The 18,586-nt window shown below is 38.0% G+C and overlaps 2 protein-coding genes across 8 annotated transcripts in view; one reads left to right on the forward strand and one right to left on the reverse strand.

Annotated features, from left to right (window-relative positions):
* Nucleotides 1-8,890, forward strand: part of LOC113664504 (uncharacterized) — a 66,928-nt gene extending 58,038 nt beyond the window's left edge. For all 4 annotated transcript variants that reach the window (XM_089207151.1, XM_089207150.1, XM_089207152.1 and 1 more), the window contains 13 exons: nucleotides 372-551; nucleotides 881-1,051; nucleotides 1,335-1,511; nucleotides 1,931-2,101; nucleotides 2,476-2,652; nucleotides 2,830-2,971; nucleotides 3,278-3,369; nucleotides 4,288-4,382; nucleotides 5,024-5,160; nucleotides 5,566-5,660; nucleotides 6,233-6,337; nucleotides 6,671-6,767; nucleotides 7,089-8,890. In XM_089207151.1, the coding sequence (XP_089063277.1) occupies nucleotides 372-551; nucleotides 881-1,051; nucleotides 1,335-1,511; nucleotides 1,931-2,101; nucleotides 2,476-2,652; nucleotides 2,830-2,971; nucleotides 3,278-3,369; nucleotides 4,288-4,382; nucleotides 5,024-5,160; nucleotides 5,566-5,660; nucleotides 6,233-6,337; nucleotides 6,671-6,767; nucleotides 7,089-7,105 (1,656 nt within the window). In that variant the 3' untranslated portion in view covers nucleotides 7,106-8,890. The remainder of the gene's footprint in view (nucleotides 1-371; nucleotides 552-880; nucleotides 1,052-1,334; nucleotides 1,512-1,930; nucleotides 2,102-2,475; nucleotides 2,653-2,829; nucleotides 2,972-3,277; nucleotides 3,370-4,287; nucleotides 4,383-5,023; nucleotides 5,161-5,565; nucleotides 5,661-6,232; nucleotides 6,338-6,670; nucleotides 6,768-7,088) is intronic.
* Nucleotides 8,891-11,602: 2,712 nt separating this feature from the next.
* Nucleotides 11,603-18,544, reverse strand: LOC113664485 (proton-coupled zinc antiporter SLC30A1). 4 transcript variants are annotated; one of them, XM_089207159.1, is made up of 4 exons: nucleotides 18,414-18,544; nucleotides 17,453-18,100; nucleotides 15,778-16,182; nucleotides 11,603-14,988 (listed from the first exon to the last, which is right to left on the reverse strand). In XM_089207159.1, the coding sequence occupies exons 2-4, from the start codon at nucleotides 18,075-18,077 to the stop codon at nucleotides 14,708-14,710; spliced, it is 1,311 nt and encodes a 436-aa protein (XP_089063285.1). In that variant the 5' UTR covers nucleotides 18,078-18,100; nucleotides 18,414-18,544; the 3' UTR covers nucleotides 11,603-14,707. The 4 variants fall into 4 exon arrangements, with proteins under 4 accessions (XP_089063285.1, XP_027035885.2, XP_027035886.2 ...); XM_027180084.2 differs by having other exon boundaries at nucleotides 15,778-16,185; nucleotides 18,414-18,538; XM_027180085.2 differs by lacking the exon at nucleotides 18,414-18,544 and having other exon boundaries at nucleotides 17,453-18,347.
* Nucleotides 18,545-18,586: the final 42 nt, after the last annotated feature.

The raw sequence follows: 18,586 nt of genomic DNA on the forward strand, positions 1-18,586 counted from the left end.
CTCCATACCTAAGAAAATATGGTGATAAAGAAGAACTAGTACATGTTTGATTTTCACAATGCCAAGGGTAAAAATCAAAATGAAAACCATAAACCATACCGTTGAATTATTTCTCAGTAAAGATGGAGCTTGCATATAAATCGTTCCAGGTTTTAGGCAGGGACTAGAAAGTTTCGATGACGTTTGGCAGTATGACAAACAGTAGCTTTCATCGGAATACTCACATATTGAGTTTTCACCCATACACTTAAAAATTGAAGCCATCTCGTGCAAAATAATGAACAATGCCTTCATCGATCATGATTATTGGAAAGTACTTCCTATGAGTCACTTCTTTGACAAACGAGGAATTTTTAATGGTGATTTTGCAGTGTTCTCGCAAATGTGGTAACGGAATCAGGAAAAGAAACGTTGAATGTAAATCAAAGGAACAACAGCGCACACTTGAGGACTCTGCTTGTGCATTTAAGCCGAAGCCTTTCGTCCAAGAAGACTGCAAACTGAGGGAATGTCACCCGGATGCCAAATGGCGTAAAAGCACTTGGGGCAAGGTATGAGAACATCCTTCGTGATCTTAGGGGAGGTTTAATTGTAATTAATTGAATACGAAGGCTTTGCTTCTCTCACGGGTGAATCAAGAATACCCGGGGTAGCCTTTCAACCAATCACTCGCAAACTAGAACCAATTATGACTTAGTTAATTACGTTTTCCCACCCTTATGGATGTTTGCTTACTGGTATCATAAACAGACTGCCTCCAGGTGATGTATGTTTTGTTTTCCAAATACCGTAACGCCCCATTATGGATTCTCTTATAAGAGACAGTAATAAGTTAAGTAGCCTCACCATTCTTTTGTCTTTCTTCTTTGATTTTCATTAGTGCTCAGTCTACTGTGGAATCGGTGAAAAAACACGTGATGTGTGGTGTGGTACTAAAAACGGGGAAAAAATCGCAGAGGAGTTGTGCGCAGACGAACATAGACCTCGAACACGCAGATCTTGTAACAAGCGACGACGCTGCGGGGAATGGGAGAGTGGAATGTGGAGCGAGGTAGCTACGCTCCTTTTGACAACTTCAATTTATATACTTAAGAGAGCAATTCAGTTTCCTCTCAATCCAATGGTGCCCGATTAATTTCGACCGGAATGCCTGAACAATAATGTGCGCGCGAGAATCAGAGCGAGTTTGCATGTCTGCTGGTCTCGGTGATTCGTTCTTTCTCGTGCGCGTGTACCTTACGCCAACTTATCGCGAGTGTGTGGCGGAGACCACCTAAAGAGTGCAGACCGCAATTACAATTTTCATAAATATTATTTTACATTTATTCTTACAGTGTTCAAAAACGTGCGGAGAGGGTATAAGAACACGTTACATCAGGTGTCATCACCAGCTGGAGTACAAAGGAAACATGTTCTGTGATGAAGAGAGGCGGCCAACAGAAAAACAGCCTTGTAACAAAGGGGCATGTCTTCCTACGTTGTACCGCTGGCAGATTTCCGGTTGGAGTCGGGTATGAAATGTTACCACTTCAGTCTCATCACGCCAATATTTCAACAGCCACACACTGGGACTTTAAACTTAGAAGCTCGTTGTACAGCGTGATCTATTCAAGTTAACAGTTCTACATGAAAGTACAGCTCAGGAGCTTTCATTTCAATACCTACTCACGAGAACTCCATTCCACTGACGCACCCTTTTTATAGCTAAAAACAGTATCGATTGAAATGTTATCTAGCCAATAGTCCAAGTTGGATTCAGAGCCATGCGGAATATCCTTGTTAGGAACATAGCATTCAGCGGAGAGTATCTTTGTTTCCCTTATCATTTGAAAAAGGAAACTACATAAATGCCGAAAATAGCTGTCTGTAAAAAGGTTATGCGCACCTATTTGGACATCTGTATAACCCCTTCCTTTGTTTCTACTTGTAGTGTTCTACTTCGTGTGGGTACGGGAAAAAGTATCGTAATACTTGGTGCGTTGACTTAGCGGGAAGGCAAGTTAGTAGTGAACGATGCAGTGCCGCAGAAAAACCTGAAACTGTTTCCTACTGCTTCGAAACGAACTGTCCACCCGAATGGAAAGCCGGAGATTGGTCGGAGGTAAATTATATACTCGCTGAATTACAGCCATTTCTGTTGTAGGGATTCGCGTGGCCTCATGCATGGGCTCATAATGTCTTGTTCTTTAGCAAGACAATTGACTCTCGAAATATTAGGGGTTTAGCCTGCGATAGGCTGGCATGCCACTTAGGGGAAGTAGCAAAACTTGTTGTCGCTAAAGAAATCAGGATGAACTCTGGTGGTTCGAGTCATTTTACTTGTACAGACGTTATCACTTGCTTTTGCTTCATGGCCATTGGCATGTATAAACGGCATGGCACATCTTCATCGGAAGAAATTTAATAGCATTTTATAGTTGTGGTTTTTCACATTAAATATCAAAGCACTAAAGCCATGAGTTCTTGTGCCTGCAGTGCTCCCAAACGTGTGGACGCGGTCACCAGACCAGAAAAGTGGGCTGTGTTGCAAAATATGGTAGAACCCAGTCCTTAGATATGCAATGTGACGCACAGAAAAGACCTGTTTCATGGCGATCTTGTAATTTGGGATGTTGTAACTCTCGGTTCTGGAGTGTGGGACCGTGGCATAACGTAAGTAAATTAATGTGTAACTTTCCCTTTACGCAAGGGAGTGGAGACGCATTAGACTGATAGCTGTTCGCACTTGTCTCTAACTCGAGAATCTATCTCTATGGCATCGGAAAGTTTGTCTCTTAACATAGAGTAGCCCATCATAAAACTTAGAACCCTGTCTTTATTTTCTTGCAGTGCAACGTCAGTTGTGGCCGCGGTAACACGAGCAGAACTGTTATTTGTTTGTCAAGAGACGGATCTCCAGTCAGGGATTCAAACTGTTTATCGCCTACAACACCCAAACCAGAAACCACTCGGTCATGTTCTATGAAAGCTTGTAAGTAACCTGAGTTTCTTTCCGCGGCACTCTGTCCACAAATCGGATGCAAATCTGAAACCAGTCACTTTCATTTTACCGCGCTTCAGACAGATGTAATGTGTTTAAGTTTCGTTGTTTTTGGTCCCTTATGATGGTTAGCTTTGATCTAAGCAGATATGTTTTCCTTTGATGTGGCTTTCAGATCAGGGACTTCAATTCAAACAGGTTTCTAGCTACTACCGCCTATGAGACCTCTTGACGCTGTCTGTTTAGATACTACGTGTGAAAGAGCTCTAATTTCCAACTTAAGGTTAAATTTAACAGGTCCACCAGCGAGCTGTAAGGATCTTCAATTAAATGCTGGGTTACAAGTGGATGGTGAACAAACTTTGACTGTCCAAGGAAAGGAACTTCAAGTAAGTCACCGAGCACAAATTCCAATGCTCTGTTGAAAATCTCAGACTTGATCAGGTAAAAATAGAGTTATAAAAAAGAGCGCTTTTCAAATGAGTAAAGAAGAACAAAAAGCCAAGGGAAAGTCAAACACCAATGCCAGTAAGGGGAAAATGTTACAAAGGATCCGTAAGAGCTCACAGGTAAACTGCCCGGAGCGCTCACGACGAGCTCACGAAGAGCTCACGAAGAGCTTAAGGGTAAACTGACCGAAGTGGTCACGAAGAGCTCACGAAGATCTCACGAGCAAACTGCCCGAAGCGCCGGGAAATCCGTGTGACGACCAAGCCAACTAAACAAAAACTAATGCAATTCCAGTTTACTCAGAAACGAGATAATTTGGTTTTATCAACTGAGTTGATAATGCAACTTGTCCACCGTAGATAGTTTCTAAAACTGACGTTTCTAGCGTTGTTCCTTCGTCGGAACGAAAGAGCTAACCGACGAAGGGACGAAGCGACGAAGGGCTATCGCTCTTAACGTCAGCTTTAGAAACTCTTTACGGTGACCAATTTGGATTATCAACTCAGTTGATAAAATCAAATTCTCTCGTGTTATTCCTACCCCCTTTCCCCACCGACGTATTACCACAGTTTCTTTACGAACTAACCCTTTTAATAGCTGTAACAGATGGTTGCATACCTTCGTACCAACTGGAGTGCAAAATCCTCGCCGAGACTGTAGCAAACAATGGTTCTATACCTTTTTGATAAAGCTTGTTGCATTTTTGTTTCTGAAATGATCAAACATGGACTTCATACAGCCCGAATTTAGGTTGTTAAGGTTTGAGACATACGAGAAGTTACCTTATCCTATGAAAATTCAAGCGTTCTTCGTGATTGATATGGTGAATTGATTTGATTTCCTGTTGTTTTGTTCAGGTGTATTGCCATGCAATGATGTCAAAAGAACCTAAAGAGTATATTACACTTAAAACAGGACATTCTGATAACTTCGCTGAAATCTATCCAAAAAGGTAACGCCATCTTATCTTCTCTTTCAAAGGGATTTATTAGTTTTTGACTCATATATTAGTGCGGCAAGTCTATTGCACCTAAATGGAAAGGTATAAATCACCTATGTTTGTCTCAATTCGGAAATTAATAGGGAACTCTGAGAAATAATAGAAGCCGTCGTACTATTAAATCTTAATTGACTAGTAGGAAATTTTTGATTTCGTCTGGACTGTTTTGTGCTTGTCGAATAAAGCTCAAGCCCCGCCTATTTTGTGTGCCGTTTACATGGGCTATTTTTTGCCAAAAAATGACTGTCATGCAGTTATAGTAAGTTGTCAAATACTAAGATAAAATAGTTTTTGGCTAATATACCACGGCGTTTCGTCCCTGCCAGAAAATCATCAAACAATTTTCCCAATTTTCAAACAAACTCGGCAAGTATCTTGCTGAAAGTCCCTTTGCAAAGTTCAAGATGTTGGCAGTCCAGCCCTCTATGAGCAAATGATTCTGAACCACATTTTCAAGGGATATTTTTACATAATAAACTATTTTGAAATACTTCTGTATTATTCTGCCTGTAAAAAGTCAGCCACGAAAGTTATTTCAAAACAAAGTTGCGTGCAGTATCAGTCAAAACTTATTGTAACGGTTTCTTCTGCAGGTTACGTGATCCTAGGAAGTGTCCAGCAAATGGCTCTCATATTGATGCCTGCGACTGTGAAGATGAAGATTTTAAACTGTCTGGAGGTTCCTACTTCTACAAGCTTAGAGTAGACTTGTCTGCCATGAAGATTATATGTAAGTGACACCATGTTCCCATGTATTTTAAGAGGTAATAGGCGACGTCGCCCCAAGTTTTGTCGACCCGAAGTATGGTCGCGTCGCTACCAAAGTGCAGTTGCTTCGCCTCCAACTACCATCTAGGGACCTGCTCTTTACATCATGTTAATATTTAAGTATTAGAGAAAATTGGAATACTGATACTTAGAATAATCATGTACGTGACTACAAATTTTGAAAGAATGAAACATAACTTCCCATAAAATTTTCCATGTTTTAGAACTCTATGGAGTTTGGAACAAGAAAGGATGAACATGATCTTTCTGATCTGTTTTAAAGTACTAAGCTCATATTCCACAAAATTTTTAGTGGTTTCTCGCCTCTTACAGCGTTTTTATTGTTATTATTTGATCCTAACCTTAGCGGAAGACAAGCAATTTGCAGTAAAAAGAGGTTTAAATCCACCGTCGTATGGCACAGCAGGAGACTGTTATAGCGCTCAAGGAAATTGTCCACAGGTGAGAAGAACGGAAGTGGACCTAAAACACATGAAAGTTAATACTCGTGGTTATAAGATGAGAAATCTTTGACTATGTAATGAGTAAGCTTTCGTTAAGCGACAATAATAAGAGCAGTCACGTAGTTTAATCGGTAGCCTGCGAGCAGAGGCCTTCATAATTAGCGCTGCAAGACGACCGTTTCTCCGCCCGGAGAGGATTTGAGACGAGTTGGGGAGAGGTTTGCAGTGGGCCAGGCATTACATTATCTGTTCCAGACCCCTTGTAGTACTCTCGCCGGCTCACGGTGATAATGAAGGCCTGCTGGCAGGCTAACTGATGCAAGTGTCACAAGGAGCCAATGAGAACTCATAGCAAATACATACAAATATCCTTGAACGCGCCGCGAAAACTGGGAAAACCAAACTGTGATTGGCTCACGTTTGGCATCTGATTGGTTGGGGGACTAGCGCTAGTTCCTTAGACAAATCAAAACTGTAACAAAATTCGCTGACTTTTGACTGGCGAATAATCAAAGAATCTTCTTCTTATCGTTATCGAATCATTAACGTTAATTTTTTTATATTTTGCAGGGTCGTTTTAGTATTAATTTAAAAGGCACTGGTATTAGATTGACTTCTAAAGTGATGTGGGGTTCAACTGGCCAGGCTTACTCGCAAATTATATACAGATACCGGGTGAGTATATTTAACAAACAGCCTCAACGTCTTTGTTTGCTTTTTCAGTTGTAGATCAAAAATGACGTCAAAATGCGCTAAGAAAAAAACCGGTGCCTCACGAGCCGCAAGCGAGATTGTCGTCGATATCACAAGAATTTTTCAATTTTCCTTTTCGCGCTTTACCAATCGAGTTCTACATTTCTGTTAAAGATTTTCCCAAGTCGCCAAGAACTTGGTTTCTTTTTCTTGTACTTCTTTTGGTCTCTAGGAACTTTTTCATTTCTTTTTCACGAAGCTACTCAGTGACTGCAGTATATGTGTGCAATCGTAGTATCATTTTTTGTTGAACAGGAAGCTGAAGGACTTCGTGTTCGAGGTAAATGCGGCGGGCGCTGTGGAACTTGTAGCCATGAAGAGTATGGAGGGTTAACGATAGAATTGTCCGAAGGTAAGAGAAAAAGGCCATTTCTTTGATGAATACTAAACAAATCCAAATAATCGAAAATGGATTCTTGATGTTTATGTCAATCCCAGACCCCGCTGACGCACGTTTCCCTTTGATTCCGCAATTTGGAATGCTATTATGATTTAGCAACTGTGAGACTCGACCTGAGCTCTCGCATACTCGTCTCCAGGCTTCAAATGAGCATAACTATCCCACAATTATTGCCTAATTGCGCTCTCAGTACTCCAGAATCAGAAGGTCCTCATAAACTTGTTCATAGTTTTGATTTGATAAAGGTTACAAACGGTACCTTTTCTTTTTCAGATGGAGATGGAGGTTGAAAATCAGTTCTAGGTCTTAGAAATTTGTTTCATTGGATGTAAATATTTCCAAGCATAGGAGTTTTAAATTGCAGTTCTTCAAATGCTCATTTAACATATCAATTTATTTCAAAATTCGACTACTCACAGCGGCCTTTGAGTGTCAAGATTTTATTGATGTCAGGAAAATATGATTTTAATGAATGTCCCATTTCCAACTTTGTCACGTTACCTGAAATCCGTGACGCATAATAGAGGGCCATTCTCAAAGATTTATGCGTGACATCTGGATATCACGCAAGCTTGAATAGTACGTTTAAGAATTCGTTAACAGCAGGCCTGAGAGTAACCTTTTTGAGAGAGCTATTTAGGAAGATGTATAAACTATTTGAATATAACATTTAAGCTTTTTAGATAGGGTTTTGTGAGAATAGATATTTTCACTATATATATTAAATTATTTTTTTACTTGGCAGATAACTTTAAATTTCGAAAAAACGTTTAATCTCTATTGTGCTTGAAAAATAGTTTTAAGAGCGGAGATTCTTTTATTCTTTGATAAAGAAAGAAATCCAAACACTGCTTCTCAAAATAGAATTTAAACATTACAGCTCTCTTAAGCTCCAAAGATCTTCTTTCGGTGAAGAGATTTAGTATAATTAAATTATTAATTCCAGTCCTATATTTTTTTTTTTGGAAAATCAATTACATTTTAATCGATTGGCAGACCGTTGTGGATGATAAATATATATTCGGAAATCGGATGCCTCTACGTCGAAACTCAGATATTGCAGGCGACAAAGTATGTTTGGTTTATTTAAAAGATTTCCTCTTCCACTAACGACAGACGCGGCGAGTATCTATTTCTTGCAGGAAAAGAAACATTTTTAAATAGATACAATTAGCAGATTTGTCGTTATGGTGAAATCAGATGAATGTCAGCCACGTCAGTATCTTAGCAACTACACACCTATCCCTGGGTTAGGGGTTGTTTTGTTTTGTTTTGTTTTTTTGAGGGGACGGGGGGGCTGGGTGCGCAGTGCCCGGATACTGACATTTATATCGGATCATAATTAAGTAAAATTTACGAAATTCTACTTCTTTAGTATAAAAGGGCTCTGTCAGCTTGGAAAATTAATTCGTGTATTTCATTAAGACAAACTTTACCAGGTTACCTCATCTTCAGTTCTATAGTTTGTTTTATTTTGTAAAATTATTTGGCACTTACATGATCCATATAAAGTAATGTAAATTTTTTAGCATCGGAGCCAATAATAGTTTTTCGAGGTATGTTCATAGTTAATAATAAGAGCATGCGCCGTTTAGATTTTATTTTTCCATTGAAATATCGCAGAAGTTGTACAGATTTCAACTTAAAAGCTTATGAGCAGCATTTAAAAATTCTATATTTATTAAAGAGCAGATAAAGCAAATTTTTATTTTTTCGAAAATTGAATTAACTTTTAAGCAACTTGATCATATTAACGCAATCTACTTTAAATAGTGAGCAATGATAGGAGAACAAATTTAGATAAATATGTTTCAACGTAGCTTCTTCGTTTGTCACGCAATGATGTTGACATGCACGTTCGATCATTGCGTGACAAGCATGGCAACGGTACGGTTTTTGTAAGAAACGCACGCGTTGTCACACAACCAAACACAAAAAGACAAAAGACAAAAATGTAGAGATTTATATATAGTTGAAGTTTATTTATTTTAACTAGCTTGCCCCGTTCAAGCGGCTGCTAGTATGCCTGTACAGATTTTAAAGATACCACTTATGAAAATAAATATGACAATAAATTTGCGGGCTTGATGTGTTTTAACCTTTATATTTTAAATTCCAGACTCAAACCTGCGAGTATTTTTTTATAAAGAAGGCAAGAGGAGGCTTACATAACTCGAATCTCGCAACAGCGAAACATCCCTTAATCATCATGAATTACTGCTCTTTGTTGTCCTTGCATCTCTTGAGGTCGAATTGTAGCAAGGTATCAGGGCTGTCATTTAGTGCGGGGTACTCAGATCAGTTCACTTAGCGAATCTTAGGGGGGAGGAGGGGGGGCAAGAACCCTCTTTCTCTTCTAAATCTAATTTTTAACAAAATGTTTAACAGCATACCAGTCCCAGCATACCAGTCCCAGCATACCATTTGCCTTTAAAATACAGTCCCCACAGTCCAATTCGCCTGGAAATCTTCCTTGTCTGAGAAATGAACTAAGGTGTTTAACAACTGCCTCTTTCTCTTCTTCTTTCCATAAACATGAGCGACTGACTCTGCAAAGCAAAAGCAAAAATAAGCTTAAAAACTCCTTTGAAAACACTTTCTCTACTTACTCTTTGACTTTGGCGATGCCCGGTTTTTATTTTCCAAGTCCGGATTTTTGTTGCACCGCTGCCTTTTGGGGGAGGGTCTGACTTCTACTTAGCTGCGACAAACTGATACCAACTATATATTTAGTAATAGATACACCTTTTAATTAAGGAATTCTTCGGTGATAGTCAACCGTTCCTCTGACAAAGATTGCAGTTAACTCAATAAATCAAAACATTTACACCGTTATTTAAAATCTTCCTATCTTCATGCCAGATCGAGTTGTGCGACAACCTACAAATTAAACCATTCACTCTTACCGTACATTCTGTTAAGCTAAATTTCGACCAGAATTTTTTCGTATTTCAGGCCATGTTCGGATGTCAGTCTTCACTAGTTGACTATTTTTCGTTTCTTTCTTCCCGAGAGTTCAAACCACGAGGAACCATAAAATGCAAATGAGCTGAAAGATTAATTTGCACGTGTAAATTCTGCCTCGCACTTCAAGCTTGGAACGAATTTGGCATAAATTTGCCAAGCATAGTTTCTTAAAAGTTTTTGTTGAAGGCTTTTCTTCGTTGATCTTTTAAATAATACCCACCAGATTTTAAAGTTACTTTAGGAAGAGGGGAAAGCACGTCAGAAAAAAGGCTTGGAGAAAGCAAGGGAAAGTTTTTACATGAAGTGGACTTATTTCACACCCCCGGCAAGCATCGTCAAGCTAAATGTACCCATAAAATACACTGTACTCCATCTCCGAACCGACCTAAAAAAGGGATAGGGCCGCAAACGGATTAGTGTATACTAAAGAACTTATGATGAAAGACAACATGATGAAATAAATTTTTTCGGCAAGGTTACGCTTTTCAAAACAGTACCACTGTAAGCGGAGTGAACAGAAAATCACTCACGCTCGTTTATCGTAAATAAAACAAGCCGAGCTGAGACTTCCGGGAAGGATTACAATTAATATGTTACACATTCGTCTGCCTAAGTTCATTAACTTCCCATTGAAGTTAATAATAACTGGAACTCGCTGTAAAGGGACGTTAGAAGAAACGCCTTAATACATATCTTTGGTGTTGTTTTTGAAATCCATACGATTAGCGTTAGTACAGGTAAATAGTAATCACTGGTCACTGGCGAAGCGACGCAAATCCGATGTCATTCCAAATTATCATCGTTACCTATTGGAAATGTTTCTTAGTAACTTCATTGATGAGAAATGGGTGTTAGTTGTGGATTTCCCATGACATAAACCGTTATAGGCTTGATTTCTGTCAATGGAGAATCTGGGAGATGATTGGGAGAAACGCGAAATCTCTTTGCAGTCTTATCCCCTTCCCCCCACCCCCCAATTTTACGAATCTCTTTTCATTTCAATTTTTTTTTTCGGACACCTCATTGGCGCATAGTTGCCATAGAATAAAAGCAAAACTATATACCCAGATCAAAATTAAATAGCACATATCATAAGCACATCATTATGATATTAGCACCCAAATGTTTTTCTTCGTTTTTTTAGAATCGTTTGAAATTTCCAAATAACAACTGATACTCTCGAGAAGTTTGAAAGAATTCTTGAGTGGAAATTCTGCGAAAATTGCTCGACTGCCGGGCACATGACCCGCAGTTGGATTTAAATGCTCAGAAATTCCCATTTGGTTTTTCTCTTTCTGCTTTTCCTTTTCTATGACGTTATTGCAAATAGGAATATCCGCACACATCCCAAATTCCTGAGTAAAACACCACCTAAACCCCATTAATGTAAAATCCCAGGGATTTTAAGGAATCGCGATGACTCCTGCCAGTTCCCAGTCATTCGATCGTCGCCAAAAAAAGTTAAATCTCTTCCTCCAATTTTTCCCTACCTTCAAATCACATTTTCTTTGACATACTTTTCAAACTAACTATAAGTTCGAAAACTCTCCCACTGACAAAATTGTTGCAAATAGGTTTATCAGCACACAGCTCAAACCCCTGAGTATAACACCACCTTGAAACCCCAGGGGTTTTAAGGGATCCCTATGACTCCTGTGAGTTCCCAGTTATTCGATCGTCACCAAAAAAATAAAATCTCTTCCACTAATTTTTTTCCCTATTACAAATCATATTCTCTTTAAATACTTTTCACACCGACAATAAGTTCGAAAACCCTCCCATCGATTATAATCCGTTTCCTCGCAAAAGAACACAAGTTCTTGTACAATAACAGTTTTAATTCACGTGTTCAAACAAATGCTCTCTTTAATATTCACCTTTAATGGGTACTTTGTCTAAAAATAAGTTTCAGTCAAATAAAACTTTATCAAAACCATAAACATTGTGGATCTATAACCGAACGCAAACTACGGCATATAAGAAACTTGACTTCAATCTCTTTTGTAAGAGATTCTACACCCTTCAAGTGAAGTAACCAAAATAGTTCAAAATTATAATGCAATGAACATCTAAAATACTCAAAATATATGTTAGATTCGACACGTAAAAAAAACACAAATAGTTGTAAGTTGGCATTACAGGCACATTTCAGGTTCCAAAAAAAAATTAAAAAAAAACTCTTTTTTCAGACGTCACCACAAATACGTGATAATTTTAACTTCAGACGTCACCACAAACAAGTGATCGTTTTAACTTCAGACGTCACAACAAATGCATGATGATCACCAAATGAGAAAACAGTTGAAACGACGTCGTAATTGAACAATGTGTCACCATGTTTTGATTTAAACCTGAAACCTGCCTGCCATCAGTATTCACTTGTAACAAACCAACTTCTCGTTTATACTTGTATTTTTTTCCTTTTTTATTTACTACTTTTAAGACACCCAGCAACACGTTTAATAATCCTCTGTTAGTCTCTATTCTTTTCTAGAGACACCAGGGTTTAGTGGCGTAACACAGATTTGTATGTTACTGTTTAACCCTTTAACATGTAAGATCTGGTTGTTAATTCTCCCTTCTAACTGCAACACATTCTCTTGTAAATTAGTTACAAGAATTAGGTGTTAGATCAGAATAATAACTTACACCAGATAAGTTTGAATATTCTCATTACCTGTTTCTGGATAATGAACGGATATATTATGGGAAGAACTTACATGTTAATCTCTTGTTAAAGGATTAACCAGTAATTTTGACCTGTCAAAAATGCTAACTGTGCATTAAGCTTAAAAAGATGAGAAATCAAACTTTTCTCAGCTCTCAATCCTTGATTGATGCTGTGAGTTTTTGGAAACATTAGGCTTATATTAAGATATTTCCTTTTTGCAGTATAAGTATTCCTTACATTTGTCCCTCATATAATTTTCCCATAACATCTATATTAATACCTCAAACCCACCAATAAAATGATGAAGATTGCACTTCCCATAAAATAAACTTTTAAATGTTATGATTTGATGGAGTGTTCACCAAGCTTTACCTTCTTGATTACATAGAATTTATCTACACTAACACAATTGTGATGTAAGCAAATGGATTACTTAAATACTACTTTAGAACTAGTGAACAAATCCTATCGAATGTCACTCTGTTAATAAACTTCTTACCATCATGTGATAAGAACAAAAAAGTGGCACATGAGGTGCCACTGAGTGTGTTCTTACCACATCTTGATGTACTCTGTGATCTATTACTGAACAGACGCACGGCAACTTGGAATCTATTTGTTCTATATAGTAAAGATTTGAAAAAAGTTTTAATGATGACCTCATCTATACGTCTGTCCTCCAACAGATCATGAGTGAGAACCAATCAGAATGCGTGCATAACTGAGCTTATTATATAATTTAAAACAGAACACAGTGTACAACAGATCACAGAAGACATCAGTGACACACTCAGCTATGCCATGCGTGCTATTTCTTTGTTCTTATCACATTTTGGCATCATCTATTTTCTGACACTGAACAGAAACACAGCAACATGGAATCAATTTGTCAAATGGTCCAGGCCAACTAAAACAAGCTAAAAAATTGTCCCATTAGCATAGTCTCAAGACGGCCGCATATCATGACTAGAAATGTTGGTGTTAGACATATTTCAACTACCAACATACATGTAACTCTCTCTAAGTATAATTACATAGCCTTTCACATAATTTTATATATTCTGGTTTTTCAAACAATCAATTTGTCCCCAACAAGCTCCTTTTCCACTATGTTTGGTGAACTAGGGGACTTATGTAAATAAATCATGTAAACAATGACACAGGGAATTTAAATTCCTTAAATAAACTTTAGAGACAAGTCAGTCACACAGAATGGATCACTTAGAATAAAGCTTTGTACGATCTATAGTAAATAACGGCTAAATACAACCGAATAACCACAAATATCAGCCCTCCAAAACTAGCTTTTCACCATTAAAAGGCTGTTATAATTAGTTTAATTTGTTGTGTGACAACTCAGTTTAAATATATGTCATGTACCATAATGTTATATTTAAGAAAATACTAAAATTAATTTTTATTAATAGCACAGTTTGCTCCCAGGAGTTACATTTGATTGCATAGTTTATTTGTCTAGTTGGAGTGGAAGGAAGAGCTGATGTTGGTAGGAGCAGTAGCAACTGACACTTCAACATCTCAGCAGAAGCTAACATTTCACTCAAGTGATGAAAAGTCATTCTGACTGCTGACTTCCACCAAGGTTGTCAAAATGCTAGTCACTATCACTAACAGCAGTCCTTTTCAGGATCACTTTCCTCTATGTGATTTGAACATGCAATCAGATTACATTAACCTTTGCAAAACAAATTTGGCTGAAAATTCACCAAAAGCTAAGAGTAATGAACTACTAAGCAGCTTACATGTATCTACTACATTTTCTCAATTAAAACTTTCCCTGCAATGAGAGTCTGATAGAATTTCTAATAACAATATTTCAATACCACATCAAACTCACAAGTGATGAGAATAAAGAAAAATACCAATTAGGGGATCAGTTAATCCAAAACCAAATTCTCATCACAAAAAAATGTATTGTGGTCAGTAAGGGGAATTAGTAATAAGATCTCGGGAGAGAAAGGTTTAAATATTTACAAAATACATTTAAGCCCTTCAATCCCAGGAGTGACAAATATGAAAAATCTCCTTACAACTTCAATACACTGTTCACACAGAGAGAACATCACACTGGGGGATAATGCTCATTGAAAAACAAATTCTCAGAGCTTAGAAATGTATGGCAGACAGTTCAAGTCCAATGAGTTGATACTTAAAGAGTTGAATGAATGAATGTCCCCAGTTCATAAAAATTTATTGCATATCATCCCACAATCTGTAAATATAGATGTTGACACTTTTATACCATTGTTTCATGATTTATTAGCTCACCCTTCCCATCTGTTAGGCAAGCACCACGTTTACGCATCTCTGTTTCATTTTCACCTGGGCAACATTTCTGTGCAGCGCAATTGTCATCTTTCCCACACTCCAAGGCACACTGGCTGTCTGTTTCATTTTCCACAACAAACTCTGGTTGGATAGTTGTAGAGTGAATGCCTTCATTGTGAAAGAACCTCTTTATTTTGTTGGCAATGTTCATGTATTCATCTGGAGAACTGCAGGTTATATGGGCTGATGCTGAAAAAACAACAGATTGTTAATACTGTATACTTATCAACTGTGTGGGAGAGCTGGATCAGAAATATTTGGCAAATGGTCAAGACAAACAGTAACCCATGACTGGGGGCCAAATATTTACCATTTTTGCACAATCATTAACTCAGTGAAGAAAGACTTTACCAAATCTCTGGTGTTCCTTCTCTTTCCTCCTAGTCCCACTTACACCACAGCCTGTGGCCCTCATACAAGAATTTTTAAGGGAGGTTTGAAATAAAAGCATGTGCAGGGCAATGTGGTCCATAAGATAAATAATGTAATATGTTAGGTCAATTTAGTGACATATCTTCACACTGAATGAAACTAAAAAAACATCTGTTTGGCAAAACAAAAATGAAAAAATTGAAGGACTCAAACAAAGAAGGAACATGGCTAGATATATATGCCCAAAGAATGACACACTACAAATGACAAGCTTGCTTCAAACTGTAAATTAACCATAAAACTTCACGTGAAAAATATATGATAAAGTTATCATGGACAGTGACAGTTTTTTTCCCCACCAAAATGTGAACCTATTTGTCTGTGTAACAGAAATGTAAAAGATGCATACTGTAATACTACACAGCCATTTGGCATGACATATAAAACTGTCTTCTTACACTGTACAATTATAGGCATGGTGATTTACTGTTCTTTTGGTGTTTAATCAGCTAGCTGATGAGCAATCACATTCAAGAATGTTGTTATAATTTTGATTACCAGAAACATCTCTTGCCAAGTTTCACTGAAAAGTAGCAAAAAACTTACCAATAATCTTATTCCCAGCCAATTGCCAAACATGAAATTCATGCACACTCAGCACACCTTCCACATTGTCCAACAGTCGATCTTGTACCTCTTTGATCTTGATGTGTGTGGGAACAGTTTGAAGCAAGATCAGGGACGATTCACGCATCAGGGGGATGGATGTCTTCAGAATAAGTAGAACCATGATAATACTCATGCCTGGATCCACATAAACTGTCCATTTACCAGAGGCATACTTGATTATCAAAGCACTGATGATAACAATGACAGACCCCAAGGCATCACCAAGGACATGGAGGTATACACCGCGCATGTTAAGCTGAGAGCTAGACTTGACTTTCATTTGAGTAGTGTTTGATTTTGAAACAACTGTGTGGACCTTCCCATTTCCTTCTGACAAGAAGACTGCTAAAGGACAAACAAACAAAGAAAATGATTAGCCATTACTTTGTGATTGAGAAATGCAATAGCCGAGGAATAGAGCAAAGTAACAGAAAATTCTTATTGTCTGAATGAGAGCCAGCCTGCTAAATTTAAGCAGAGAATTCTCAAATCTCACATGGCTAATAAATACCACAAGCTCTGCCTCAAACCACATAAAACATTTATATTGCATGTTGATGCAGTCTGTGGTTTATCCCTGAATTAAAAATTAACGTATGGGTTTCAGACCTCTTCTTTAAACCATAAAAAATGTGAATTTTTTAACAAATTCTCCCTGTCAGCACCTTAGAAAATGTACAGAAGAGAGAATTGAGAAAATGCACTCTTCTGTTAAGTTGTTAAGGGTTGAAGGATTGAGGCTTTGTTCCACACACCCCATCACACAATTGAAAGGCTCAGAGCAAGAACGACCCCTTGATTTTTCGGCCATTTTTGAAAGTCTTCAGAAGTAGTTGTCAACTACTTCTGAACACTTTCAAAAATGGCCGAAAAATCAAGGGGTCGTTCTTGCTCTGAGCCCTCCAATTATTCTTTGTTATATCAGTGGGTTGAGAGGAAAAAGTATGGAGAAAGCCAGGAGAGATATGAAGTCCTCAATTTGTTGTATCAACTGAATTTTAGCCAGCAGATGGGTGAGACGATAGGAAAAAGGTTAAATAAAGATTCTGAACCAAAACAAAACGAAGGACAAATGATTGTGTTATGGTGCCACACTAAATTTTTTCATGATAAGACAGGATTCTAATAATCTGCTTGACCGGCTGGGTCAAAATAAAAACCTTGAGCTGGACATGTACACGATAATGAAAGTTCAACATGTAGAGCTGAGTACATCAGATAAAGATACAATACCTAATCCGAGATATAAGACTTAATATGGATTTGGAGATGGTCCACCTGATAGTGGTTTCGTAATTTATCCGGTTATTGCATAAAATTAAACACCACAGAAACCCTTTCATAAAGCTGGTGTATTACTACAAAAAACGTAAAAAGACGTCAAAATTGAGCGCAGCTGTCAACAAGATATAAAGCCCACCAATATCCTTCGCAGCAAGACAAAAAATATTTTGTGTAGCAAGAAATCGGAACAAAAAGATCTATAGCAGCTGATTAGGGTAATCTAGTGAATACCTAGACCAAACTTGGTTGTATCGCATTCAAGAGGATATTATAGAAAGTTAAATAATATTCTCGGAAAAAAAAAAAAGGAAATCAAAATTTTGATTACCTTCTGGTACAACGCCATTTGAAATTTCACTGATCAATTCATTTCCATCTTCGGACGAATGGCTCGACTTCCGCACCATTCCTGTGGTTTCACCATTGTTGGATACCAATAGATCTTTCACATTAGTTCCATTCTGGGCTCCATGGCTATGTCCATGTCCTCCTCCTCCATGGCTATGCCCGTGTCCATGTTTATGGAAGAGAATCAAACCGACTACGTTTATCAACAAACCAACGACTCCCACAATAAGAACGAGAATAGGGTTGTGGATCTCTTCTGTCTCGACTAATCGCTTCAGCGACTCGACAAGGATGGAAAAGCACAGTGCAATCAAGAACACAGCGTTCACCAAAGCTCCCAATACTTCAGCTCTTTGCCATCCAAATGTGTTTCTTTCAGTTCGTTGACTGCGCTTAGAGTACCGCAAGGCAAAAAATCCGATCAGCAGTGACAAAACGTCCGATAACATGTGAAACGAATCGGCTACAAGCGCCATTGAATTCGTCCCATATCCCACAATAATTTCAACCAGAAAGAACGAAGAGGTCATAAAAAGCATCGACAAAACACTGCCAGTTTTGCCGCAGAATCTCTTTTTGAGTTGAACCTTGCGAGAGTCAGCCATTTTTGTGGTTACCTACAAGAAAACTGAAGAGAACTGTAATGTCACTACAAGTTAAAAAAAAGCGAGGTCCTTCTAAAGGAGTGAACTGTTGGCAAATGTGATTTTCCTGTATTTATCAGCCCAAAAGGGCAAATAACCCAGGGGGTCAATAGCAGTAATGATGTATTTTGAGGAATTTTACGTTGGTCACGCGGGCTGACAAAAATAGTGACACGCGCTGTTTGTCAGGAAAAGGAGTTAATAATAATCGTATACAAAACAAAGAAAAACAACAAGACAGCTCCATTGTTCACCATCAAAAGTGGCAAATAATGAGAAAAAAATTGTATTAAATACCTGCATGGGATTTTTAAAAGTGATGTCCTCTCTTCAAGGAAACGAGAACAACAATAATAAGCAAAAATGTGGCGATATCGAAAGCAAAAATCGTCATCTGACGACTATCTGCGCCCGCGATCTTCGGAACCGATCTCATACCTCGGGTTCTGATACTTATACCTTAATTGGTT

The sequence above is a fragment of the Pocillopora damicornis genome, chromosome 5 (assembly GCF_964200805.1).
Source record: "Pocillopora damicornis chromosome 5, jaPocDami1.2, whole genome shotgun sequence".
Lineage (NCBI taxonomy): Eukaryota > Metazoa > Cnidaria > Anthozoa > Scleractinia > Pocilloporidae > Pocillopora > Pocillopora damicornis.

What these genes read in the sequence shown, in the direction of transcription:
- LOC113664485 (XM_027180084.2), bottom strand. Translation starts at nt 18,077, where the DNA reads ATGGCTGACTCTCGCAAGGTTCAACTCAAAAAGAGATTCTGCGGCAAA. An exon ending in AAATGGCGTTGTACCAGAAG is followed by an intron (nt 16,186 to 17,452) that starts GTAATCAAAATT and finishes TTTGTCCTTTAG; the next exon opens with CAGTCTTCTTGTCAGAAGGA. An exon ending in GGCTGGGAATAAGATTATTG is followed by an intron (nt 14,989 to 15,777) that starts GTAAGTTTTTTG and finishes TTGTTTTTTCAG; the next exon opens with CATCAGCCCATATAACCTGC.